Source organism: Prunus mume, linkage group LG8 (assembly GCF_029339155.1).
Source record: "Prunus mume cultivar Tortuosa linkage group LG8, ASM2933915v1, whole genome shotgun sequence".
NCBI classification, from domain to species: Eukaryota; Viridiplantae; Streptophyta; class Magnoliopsida; order Rosales; family Rosaceae; genus Prunus; species Prunus mume.
In genome coordinates, this window is record NC_142705.1 from 22,874,515 (window position 1) to 22,886,777 (window position 12,263).

The 12,263-nt window shown below is 37.3% G+C and overlaps 2 protein-coding genes across 3 annotated transcripts; one reads left to right on the forward strand and one right to left on the reverse strand.

The window, feature by feature from the left end:
• Positions 1-285: 285 nt before the first annotated feature.
• Positions 286-5,399, forward strand: LOC103342293 (HSP20-like chaperones superfamily protein). 2 transcript variants are annotated; one of them, XR_016122716.1, is made up of 6 exons: positions 286-428; positions 523-866; positions 3,063-3,171; positions 4,031-4,062; positions 4,141-4,186; positions 4,993-5,020. XR_016122716.1 is itself a non-coding variant. In XM_008245904.3 (5 exons), exons 1-5 carry the CDS (start codon positions 424-426, stop codon positions 5,022-5,024), a joined length of 459 nt encoding a protein of 152 aa, XP_008244126.1. In that variant the 5' UTR covers positions 286-423; the 3' UTR covers positions 5,025-5,399. The 2 variants fall into 2 exon arrangements, 1 of the variants encoding a protein (XP_008244126.1); XM_008245904.3 differs by lacking the exon at positions 3,063-3,171 and having other exon boundaries at positions 4,993-5,399.
• A 383-nt stretch (positions 5,400-5,782) lies between these two features.
• Positions 5,783-11,229, reverse strand: LOC103342292 (ArgH (DUF639)). Its single transcript, XM_008245902.3, has 10 exons — positions 10,967-11,229; positions 10,481-10,760; positions 9,835-9,936; positions 9,471-9,640; positions 8,813-8,946; positions 8,526-8,703; positions 7,664-8,222; positions 6,902-7,014; positions 6,575-6,818; positions 5,783-6,184 (listed from the first exon to the last, which is right to left on the reverse strand). The coding sequence occupies exons 1-10, from the start codon at positions 11,161-11,163 to the stop codon at positions 5,966-5,968; spliced, it is 2,196 nt and encodes a 731-aa protein (XP_008244124.2). The 5' UTR covers positions 11,164-11,229; the 3' UTR covers positions 5,783-5,965.
• Between the last annotated feature and the right edge of the window lie 1,034 nt (positions 11,230-12,263).

The window sequence follows — 12,263 nt, forward strand, 5'->3', positions numbered from 1 at the left end:
TGAAAGAGAAGAAAGAGAAGGAGAAAAAAAAAGAAGAAAAAAAAGAAAGAGAGATAAATTTACAAAAATACTCCTACTGTTAACCCGCTCTTAATGAGTTAACGGGTATTTGCGAATTGACCCGACACTATCTACACGACCCGATAATTCAGACCCGAATGCTAAATTTTTTATGCGAATTCGTGTTATATTCACTGGTCGTATACAATATTTCCCGGTCTCAACCCCACAATCCGTGGTCAAGTTTTGTTCCATAAATGAGACTCTGACCAAATTTGACCCGTTGGCCGTACTTGATTCGAGTTTGAGCATTCTTTTAGGGTTGAGGGTTGTTTCAAAGTTTCCATTTGGAAAATTCCTTATTGCCTTATACTGGGTTTTACAGTACACTCGATTTCTGCCCTTCCTCAGCCACGCTCCAAAATGAGGTTCCTTTTCGCTCTCTCTCTCTCTGTCTCTCTCTCTAACTATAGACAGATTTATTTGATTTTGTTTTTTTGTTGTGTTTTGTGGTGTGAACAGTCGGCACCCGGAGGTTCTGTGGGCCCAGCGCTCCGATAAGGTGTACCTAACGGTGGCGTTACCTGACGCCAAAGACATCAACATCAAGTGCGAGCCTCAGGGCTCCTTCAGCTTCTCCGCCATTGGAGTCCAAGGTGAGCCCTTTCACTTCACTTTGGACCTTTACGGACCAATAACGCCTGATGGTTGCAAAACTAAAGCTGGGTTGAGGAACATCCTCTGCTCAATCCAGAAAGATCAGAAAGGTTGGTGGAAACGGCTGCTCAAGACTGAAGAGAAGCCTGCACCTTACATTAAGGTTGATTGGAACAAATGGTGTGATGAGGACGAGGAAGACACTACTAGTGAGTTCTTTTTTTAACATTTCATGCAGTGGGTTATTTTTGCTGTTGCATTTGGAACTAATGTATTTGTATATTTCATTTTAGCTGCTTTTTAAAATTTATTTGTTACCTTGGTTTTATTTTTAGTTATCACTGTCTTTTTTGTTGCGAGCAAATTTCTGATATCCTCTGTAATTGGGTATGTTTATTTGTTGGGTTGTGTAGTTATGAATTTTAGCAACCAGTTTGTGACTTACAAGGTGAAGAGTGAAACAGAAATGAACTTTAATATAGTTCTTGTTATGATGAAGATGTTGTTGTTGATACTGCCACTATTGATATGTGAAAAAAGAGCCAGGAGGGGAAATGTGACGCAGGAGGTGGAATAAATTTCCCAACAATTCAAGAGATATTTGTTTATGTAAAGGCCCTAGATTGGTAGGTAGAGTAGAGGTATGTTGCGTTTTCTATCTGCTGTGCTTGGTGTTGTCTAGTCTGAATAGTTAAAGATTGAAAGGAGAGAAGGAGCACTATCTGGTGATTTCATTTCCTCACTAAGATGTGTACGAAAGGCTAAAACCTAGCACCTTTACTTTCATAGGCTTATATTTTTAACAAATAGGCCATAGGGATTCACTCATAATTATCGTTATTCGAAGGTTAAAAAATAGCAGAGAACGACCAAAGTTCCAAGTAATTGGAAAAAGAGAAAGCAAAGATTCACAAGCTACGTGTCTTTTTCATATTTGTAGAGTCAATCGAGTATCTACAACTTCTCACCATACTTTGTGCTGTAAGGATGTAGAGGTGTGATTGGTGACCTTGTGTTCGTTTATATTTCCTAGAGAGGAAAGGGAGATGCTGATAAGAGAGTCAATTTAGGTGGCAGTTCAGCAATTTTGTTAAACAATTCTAGGTTCCTCGAATACAATCTGGTTGGGAAATGCATTTTTTGGGGTTAAAAGAGATGAAATGCTAAACCATTTCTTCATGAGATCAACCCTCATTTTTACTTTTTGGAGAGTAACTACATTGCTGGTTCTATTCAATAGATTTTGATTTTCTTTCAGCTATGTTTGCACATCGTTCCTTTTGTTCTTCTCTCTTTTGGGTCAAAATCGTACTCCTTGTAAAAGTCAGTTTATTTGCTGCCAGCTGTATCTTGTCTTCAATAAATCTCAAGTCCACAAGTTGCAGTTTCACCTGCATTATCATGCTGGTCACTGCTTTAACCGCTCCAGCCCACCCCAAATCAGGAAAAAATTCCTAAATAATAGCATAGCTCTAACCCACACCCATCACCAAACTTCCCCACCTAAATGGCTATGCCCACCCCGATGTGAATGGCTAGATACATGCCTAGGTGGGCTAATGTCTGTTATCTGGGCGTTGACATAAGACTTCCAAAACTAACGCAAAGTTAGCTGATGGGTTTTTTGGTAGATTACACATTGTAATGGAATATCGTGGGAGGGGTCCTTATTAAGATTTTCTATAGATAGGGGTTATATTAGCATTTTCACTCAGGGGTATTTATGTCTTTTAAAGAGATGACAGGGAAAATTAGGTAATATTTAGATTTCTAATTTTAGTTTGAGGATTAGTTTAGTTAAAGGTCTGTTTTTTTTTTGTTGTCTGTTTAATTTGGGTTCTTAAAGTTCTGCGGAAATCCTTTTTCCAAATTTATTATATTAGGATTAAGATCTGTATAAGTAAGGCTTTGTAATAAAAGTAATTAGGAAACTTTAGGCAGTTTGTGTTGTTTTAATGATGAGATAATCTAAATATCATAGTCCACAAACCCCACCAACACTCAAAGAATCAAAGTGAAAAAATATATACCAAAAATGATGTAAGAATTAGAAACAACATCCTTAGGTTACCATCAAAATGTGAAGTTCACAAGGGATTTGTAAACTTTTAGTACATTTTGCATTGCTTACGTTTGAGTTTGAGTTTGTTTTTTTTTTCCTTCTAAAAGATAGAAATGTTTATATGCTTTTTAAAGACATTTGTAATTGAATGTGTTCTTAAACATACCACAGTAAATTATATAAATTGTGTCGGCTATTAATATTTCTGCATGTATGCATAGCACAAAACAGCAACCTTGTACCTCCTATTTTCAGACTGTATCCAGCTAAGAAGCCCCAAATTTGATCCTCATCCAAAAACCTTGCATCTAACTTCTACTTTTTGCCCTCTGTTCCAAATTAGCATCTAAGTTATGGTGCCCGAACATTTGGGGATGATATGCTATCCAAATTGGGGATCTGGTGCTTAAGGATTGGATGGATTCATTTTAGGCGTGATGAAGTCCTTTAAGGTGATTCAGGGGAACATATTATTATCAGATTGTTTGAGGTTGTGCAGAATTGTCATGAATGTTACTTATGATGTTATTTTTAAGGTGCATCTTATAATGTGTGTGTGCGTGTGTGTGTGTGAGAGAGAGAGAGAAAGAGAGAGAGAGAGAGGAACCGAATAACTTGTTTACTGGTTAACAGCTCTAGCCCATCTTAGTTTTCAAATAGAAAACTTAAATGCTATCTAGATTGTTTTCTTTTTAGCTACTTAACATTAATTAGATAAATAAGACTGATTTTCTTTATGTGTATTTGTTGTTTACTATAAGGTTGATATGAGTTCAGAAACCACAATTTGAACCGGCATGTAGTATCTCATCCAAAAAACTTTGACATGCTTAATAAAAAACTGGCACCCATCTTCTGTCATGTGTGGTAGCAAAAATGTCCATCACTCTTATATCCATGCCTAGCTTCTAACTATCTCAGGTAGTTTTGACGCAATCTCTCTGGAGATGCAATTATTTTAGAGCTTCAGCATTTATTCACAGAAAAGAATTTATATCATCTGAGAAATTTGGAATTAGTTTTGGTTTCACTATGGGACATCCATGCTGGAACTGTAGCAGCAGGCCACCATTAGTAAGGATGATATGACAGCACTGGTCTTGTCATGCTATAGATACCAATGGGTATGACTATCTATAAGATGCTGTTATTGTTCACTTGAAATCCCATGGTTGGCCTTGGGATGCCATTTGGGCTGTATTATTGTTGCCTTCAAATTGATAATCTTTAGAATCATGTGCCGGGAATTTACTTTAGTTCTTGAGAGAAACTTTTCTGGATCTGACTGAACTTCTGTGTGGCCTTTTGCAGCTGATTTGGCCTCTGATGATGACGATGCTGCGGTAAATTTGACACCCTATATCATAGAGTATTGAATTCAGTTCATCTAATCAGGTAAAATGGATTTTTTACTTTTGCAGTATGTCGGTCAAGATGGTGGAAGCAGTGATGACGATGGAATGCTCTGTAAGTCTATATTTCCATTTGACCCATGGAGATGTTAATCATAGTTTCTTTATAGAAAGATGTGCATTGGTTGCGTTTTCCTGAATTTTAAAATTATTCCGGTCATATGTGCTGGTTAGCCTTGTGAAGAGTTTGCAAAACTTCTTCCACTAGATAATGTGGCAGCATAGACAGCCAGCCAGTGGCAGCATCCTGTGTTTGCCAAGTTTACTAGTGGTTTGAGTAGTGCGATATGCATTGCATGCCACATAAACTGTCACGTTGATATATTTCAAACCAAAATTTGTGGACTTTTAGTACATTTGGCATTTCTTCTTATTGTTGAGTTTAAATTTTGTTTGTCGTCCTTCTAAAGATGAAATGTGCATTTGCATTTTTAGACATTTCTAATTGAGTGTGTTTTTAAACAAACCATAGTGAATTATGTAGGCTGTGTGGGCTTTTCTATGCATAGCACACCCACCCACACACACACACACATTCTCTCTCTCTCTCTCTCTCTCTCTCTCTCTCTAAAGTCTACAATCACTTTTGTCTCCATTATTTTCAACTTTCAGTCAGTCCATTTCTCTTTTAATAGAAGAAATGCATGCGCTGCATTTTAGGACATTGCGATTTCGGTCTGTTCTTGAAAAAATTAGAGAAAATCATATGAACTGTGCTGGGTGTTAAAAGTGCTGCTTTCGTTACGCATGCTACATGCCTTTTCCGCATCTCCATCTCTCTCTCTCTCTCTCTCTCTCTCTCTCTCTCTCTCTCTCTCTCTCTCAATGTTCTTTAACACCTGGTTTTGGATTGTTTAACAGATCTTCCGGACCTGGAAAAGGCAAGAAAGTAAGCAATTTGGGATGGACAGCATGGAACTCTTATGAGCTAGATAGAAATTAGAATAGGGAAAGTTCACTTCATGGAAGGCAGAACTTTGGACATGACAGATCCTTGTAACTATTTGGTTATCCTCATGCGCTAAACTTGGTCTCATCTTTGATTCTAACTCACAGTTTTCAAGAGGCGGAACTAAATTACAGGGATAGTCTGTCCATTGTGAATCTTAAAATTATAACAGCAAAAAAAAAAAAAAAAGAAAAAAAAAAGAAAAAAAACATGTAGACCAGTTGCTGTTGTAATACATACAGATCATCTTTAAGCTGACACCTCCTGTTGCTATATGATCATGATGTTTGTTAATAAATAGGCGGTTTAAAATCACAAATGGGTGCTACTGCTACTTATTTATCCTACATGTCAAAAGCCAGTCGTGTGGTTTTAAACTTTAATTTTGTTAAAAATACCCTTATGTTCTCCATCACATTTAGTGGTAATTTTGTTAAAAATGCCCTTATGTTCTCCATCACATCAAGGATGGAATTTGTGAAGTTTCTTGTTTGGCTAACGTAAAAGACAGAATTTATGAAGTTTCTTATTTGGCTAACGTAAAAGTGTCGTAGGATTTAAACACAAAATTGATCGCTTTATCAATCTATAGATTAGTGGTGGTATGGTGGTGGCAGTTGCAGTTACATCATATTTGATGTATGTAGTAACTGAATGAATGCTTTGAATCAGTAACTGAATGAACGACGGAAGAGAAGCTGCTTATACAATAACTCCATTATTATCATGCCAAATAGAGTGTGACAAAACCAACATGTAACTTGTTTTTGGTGTTCTGCCAAGGAGTATAGTCTTGATAATGATTTACAAATGGACACATGCAACCTACCCTTCTCTCTGCATTTTCCAGGGAGACACCGTGCCAAACCTGATGCACGATGAAGTCTATTTAGTATTGACAACACGGACAGGGATAACTGGAATTGAATCCCACCATTCTTTTAGTCGTCTGCTGCTTTGGTTCTCCCCCTTGCCCATCCCTAACCTCGACGCCAATGTCATAGTGAAGCAACACAATATTCCTGCCATTATAACTAACTTCATTGGAACCACTGCTAAAAATATTGCTACCGCACTCATCGCCATCATCGCCATATCTGCATGCTGCAATAACAATCGATAATTACTTCAGTTGAATGAAACTGAAATAAGTAATCAACAAAATTTCAACAGTAAATTACTGGCAGAACCGGCAGAATATGATGCGCTTACAAGAACTTCAAATAAGCATGAAAAAAGTGACAATAACATGAGCATTGACATTTGAACTATTAATTGAATTCCAAGTACCCATCAAATTCATATTTAAACTACTGCGGCATGCTGTCACTCATCTCGATGCCAATGTTATGCTCACATTTCTGATACTTCTAAGAGAATTTCTCGTTCGCTCACATTTCTTAATTTCCTTTTCTTTTTCTGATATCCCTATAGTTAGAACTGGAAATCACAGTGAGTTGTAGAAGTAAATGTATAGCTTGGCACTGTAAATACCTTGCGAGCCTTTGAAATAAATATGGACCACAACTTCATTAATGAAACATTTGCCGTTTGCACCATTTCGTGCACAGTTTGCATTCCATGTTGAGCAGAAACTATGCTTTCCATTGTACTCTGGTCTGATGCAGTGCACACTACTATCTCATTGCATTTTGTATCAAGCCTTTGTAGTCTGGCTCTAAACATCTTTGCAACCAGCCACAGCAAGAAAGCTGCTATTGCTTTGCCAACCCATTCCCTAAATATTAGTAATAAGTTATTGTTAACTAAATCTCATCACAACTTAGCTTAAGTAGCACTTCAGTTAGAGAAATCACTTACTGGTAAGTCACTATTAAAGCAGCAGCAATCACAACAAGGGTGGTTGACGGTCTTTCCCATGTGAGGACTTCTTCAAACCAAGGCACAGAATTTCTAAGGGGCCTTAGTAACTCCTACGTGAAAAAACGGCACAGTAATGAGGGATGTATGCGAATGTGCACCTAGCGAGGAGACAATCTAAAAAAACCACATCCATACTAGTGCACCATAAATATGAGAGGAACATACTAGAGATGGTCACCTAGTGAGAAGAAGATCTTTATAGGGGTGACTTAAATCGTCATACAGGTAAGATAACGGACATAAAAAGATCCATACGGGTAAAGTTTGGGGGAAGGGAAGAGGGAAGAGAGGCCTTCTTGTAATTTGCTACTGTATATCATTTATACAAATCTGTGCTTTAGGAAGAGGAATGCGCACTTAATGACATTTATAAGTGTATATAATATTAGTCAAATAGAATAATTTCATAATTCCTTCAAAGATATACCAAGGAGTAAGGATTTCAAAGTAATTATTCCTGGAGAAAATAGCTCCACAACATAGATTAGTCATTGTATGAAGAAAAGAAACAGGAAAAAGGGACAGCCATGAACAAATGGAAGAACGTGGTTAAAGATAGTGCAGAGCCTCACCACATAGTGGCAATGGAAGAAGAGAATTCAAGTACCGGATTCCACATGGTGGGATTAAAACCTAGTTGAGCTGAGTCATTAAATGGAAGTTCTCCTAAAGTGACATCAATGGGGGTAAGATGCTTACCAAAAAGATAGTAGTGCTTTCGCTGATTCCCTCCTCTTTCAGTTCCTTTGTGGTAGCTTTGGCAATAGCAATTTCCTTTTCTTCCTCTCTTGATTGATTAATTGCAGTTTCTAGTTGGAAACTGTCTTCATCTTGAACAGTTGGACTTATACTTTCCTTGCCAGCTTCTGTTATGTCTAAACGTGAGATGATTGACTCTGACATGTTCATAGTCCTTAGAATGGAACTAGCACTGCATGGATTCCCGCTATTGACCTTCTTTAGACTCTCAGCAAGCTCTTCCAGAACATAGTCTCCCTTTGGTAACTCATCGAACAAGGAAAAAATTAAGAATCTTGTCGGTGTAGGGGGTGATATTCTTAGCATTTCTCTTGCTGCATGAAGCCTTGTTATTGATAGTATTGTCCTTGCATGCATCTCCCATGCTTGTATTGGACATTTTATTTCATACTTTGCAAGGAAACGGTGCATCAACATAATCTCCTTTGTGAGTGCAAGCCAGTGGTCACGTCTTGTAGAGCTTGTTACCTCAGGAAACTCCAGAACTATCCCCTCTGATCTAGAAAATTGGTGAGACGAGTAATTCAAAACAAAAATATCATGATTTTAACAAACTTTGCATTGTTGTGTTTCTGTTAGGTAGATGTCACATCCATACAATTGCCACAAGGAGGGCTAGAAACCCTTCAGCATTTAGCATGAAACAAGTTGAGTCAAAACATGCACTATGAAGTTTGCAGCAATCCATTTTTCAATCAAGTTATTTGCTCTACAATGCCACATGGCACTCTAGCGAAGGTTTTAGTTTTTCAGTGTCAAATACTAGTATCTAAAAATTCGATGCAGAGTAATATGTCCTTACAAATCAGGAGACTCATAAACTATAGCCTTGTCAAAAAGTGGGGCACCCCATGGCCCTGTTGCAGCTGGTTTCACACTTTGCTCCATATCCTTTGAAAGGTCTATTTTAAGGGCATCTTCATATGTTATAACTCCAGAAGCCTCAAAGTAGAGTGCGTAATTTGTTAGTGTAAGCCTACCTGAAATAAAAACACCAATTCATGGTTGGCCAGATTGAAGCAATTATTTAATTCTGGGGAAAAAAAAAATATAAGTTTGTGATTATCAAAGTTGTCCTTTTAAACAAACCAGGCCAACTTGTTCCTCCAATGTGGCGCACTACTCTCTGTGTGCTAGCAGTTCCCTCCACGTGTAAAATGAATTCGTCATCTGCAAGCTCCGCACCCTTGGGCTTTGCATGTTTTTGCAAATGTTTTATACATCTACAAAAATCAAAACAGTACACAAAAGGAAAAAGTTTGAACAATCTTTTCAAAACGTTAAATGTAAGCATACTTTTATGAGTTACACTACCATTTGTCATCTGCTACCCCGTTTAAATGTATTTGGCTCAGCGGATAACTAAATTAGTCTGCAAGCAGGTTGTTGATGTATTCTTAATCAGACTACACAATGTTTGGCTTCCTAACCTCGAGAATCTCCATAAATGTGTATGAATGGAAAACTAGGTTTAAAAACTAATGCAGATCCGACTGATGTGATAGTTCCAGTAATCAATCTTGCATATGATAAGGTTCAAATCAAGTATTGGTCAAAGACTACATTTAGATTAAGTTTGGACATGTCAAATGAGTGTTATTGTCTTCTTTAGTCTAAAATGCATAGCTGCTAGTCTTTTACAATGCATGTTTGCCATAGAGTGTATTAAAGAGTGTCTCCAGCAATATTATTCGTGTAGATGCTTACAATACATCATCAAAATGCAATATAGGGTTAGACGCATCACCTGTCAATTTCCTTTAAAAATTTGTCATAGGCAGGAAAATGGAGCCGGTTTCCTGTAGGTGCTGTTAAAGTTTCAAAGGTAAATCTCCCATTAACAACATCTGCAACTAGTGGAACCAGCGATCCCAACCACACAAATGCATCTTCTCCAACATCTTGCTCATTATCAACCTGCCAGACAGTACATAAAGCATGAATAAGAAAATACAAACATACTTACAACTACAAGGAGGGATAGAAGACTATTGTTCAAGCCACTGCCATTACTTCATACCAAAACTTGGTTCAATCCATAATTCCATGTATGCTTTGTTCTCGAAATATCAATGCTTGCAAATTAAACTTTAAGAACTGATATAGCTTACAAGAAGTGGCATGATGTCGGAATAGAACAGAGAGATCTCATCTTGTTCTGTAGAAAATTTTGCAGGTACTTTTTTCTCTTCTTTCTCCTTTGCCACACACTCCTGAAAACCCCAAAGATATGACACGTGTTGCAATTAGGAATATTTGAAATAACCAATGTGCAATTAAATATTAGAAATGCATATCTTCTTTTTTCTTCCCATAAAAATATGAATGTGTCAATGTATTATAATAGTTCAATCAAGAAGTTTCACTACATAATAATAACTACGTCGCGATATATGAAACCACTCATCCTCCCAAATGGACCCTGTAAATGATGCAAAAAAACAAAAGTAAAATTTATCTACCCTCCTAAGAACAGCTTCTTGGATTCAGGGCATACACCTAAAATCTCATTTGATTTTATTCTTAGTAAAACAGATCGAATTTGTCGAAATTGCATTATGAACTTATTTGGTCTTTGATAATTTTGATCCACTAGACTTTGCAATGTAACATATAACATATGTACAAACATTACTCTATAAAACTCATAGAGGCATCCAAACCAGAGTTAGAATTATTAATATTCACAATCATATGCAAAGTTTATCACTATTTTTTCTGTTCAATAAAAATGGAAAAAGTTAATCAATCAATCACCGTGAAAGATTCTTCGTCCGCTGAAGCGGGCATCTCCCAAGCGAGCATCATGTCGAAAGTGAAGCGGCTAAAAGACCCATCCGCAATCTTTTCCTCAATGGTTTTGCAAATGTCACGAGTCTGCAGAACCTTGGCACTGCAGAATTCTACAAATTTCCTCCCGTAACTATTGTTGTTATTATTAGTAGCAGTGATATTATGACCAACCGGCGCCGTTTCATCTGCCTTCCATATAGTCTCAAATTCCTCCACCAGTTTCTCCACAGGAGTTTCCAATTTTCTGCCACATAACGTAATCATTTAACGAATATATATATACACACACAACCAGTTTTATATTTTTATATATCCAACAATTTGGAGAACAACATCTATAGGAGGATTTAACAAACATATACACACTTTTATTTAGCCGTTTCATCTGCCTTCCATGTAGTTTTCCAAGAGAGAGAGAGAGAGAGAGAGAGAGAGAGAGCGATCACTTACAGAGCACAGCTTTGTACGACGTCGTTGGCAATGGAGGAAAGATGTTTCAATCTGTTTGCCATTGTTGAGTTGGTTGCAACGTTCAGATTAGGTTGCAGAAGTAGTGTGATTTGCAGAGATAACCTTTGGCTTAATAGGGAGTAGAAAGAAGCGGTGAGATGTGTTTCTTGATGGAGCTGCCACGTTTGGATGGCCATGCAGCATTGCAAGTACACTTGTTGCACGTCCCCTATTTCCCTCAGCAAATCAATCCTCGCTCCAACTCTAGCAAGCGGCTAGAATGAGGGGCGGATAGTAGCCTTTCGATCAATCAAACGGTATAAAACAACCTGCTTGCAAGCAATTACCTGTTTCTGAATAACCCACAAATAAATCCAAACCGAAATGCGTTGCTCTCTTTGGCTCCATCTCACTTCCGACCTACCCTTTGGCTAACCTTGGATATAGCCCAGGGGACTTTGTCTTTTTTAACCCTAAACTAATATACCCAAAAGCACGGCCAATGGACAACCATGCACTGCACTCCTTTATTGATTGTGCGCCATGTGGATACTCCACTGTTATGAGCTTATAACTATCCACACATCACACTCGTTTTGTTTTGGACTTTTTTTCTTTTTTTTAATGAAATTTTGCACTAAAAACCCTTCACTTTGTTTTTTGGGGTACAAAAAGGGGCCAAAGGCCAAACACAAACAACCCCCACTTTTTGGTTTTAAACAACCCTTATTTTCTTTTTTTCAGGTAGAAAATAACATGCCCTTTACTTCAGGCACCCTTGCACGTAGAAAACATAAAAGAGATATGTACTAAATGCATTTTGAGGGGTAATACTCATTATTTCCTCTTGATTATGATATATTTTTGTGATGGATGAAATTCACTTGTATTGTCGAGTTTTCTATCTTCTTAATAGGTTTGTGTGTAATGTAAATTTAGCCCACCCCAATTTAAAATCCTGGGTCCGTCCCTGCTTCCGATGGTTGCCAACCTTAAGATAAGATTTATTTGTTTTTTATACAAAAAGAAAAAAAAGAAAAAAAAGAAAAAACATAGGATCTCGGATGCAATGTGTAACCACATGAACTAGAAGTCTCTTGCAGATGAATTTATTAATAAAGGCAGTTTAGTTTATCTTCAAAATTTTATGATTTGGAACTACATTTTTCTGTTCCCCCAACAATTATAGATGTTGAAGAGCTTGGAGATTGGATGAAGACTTGGCTTGCCCAACATCCTATGTTTGAAGCTCTCACAAATAAAGTGCTTGGTCTATGAAATCTTTCATAAACAAATA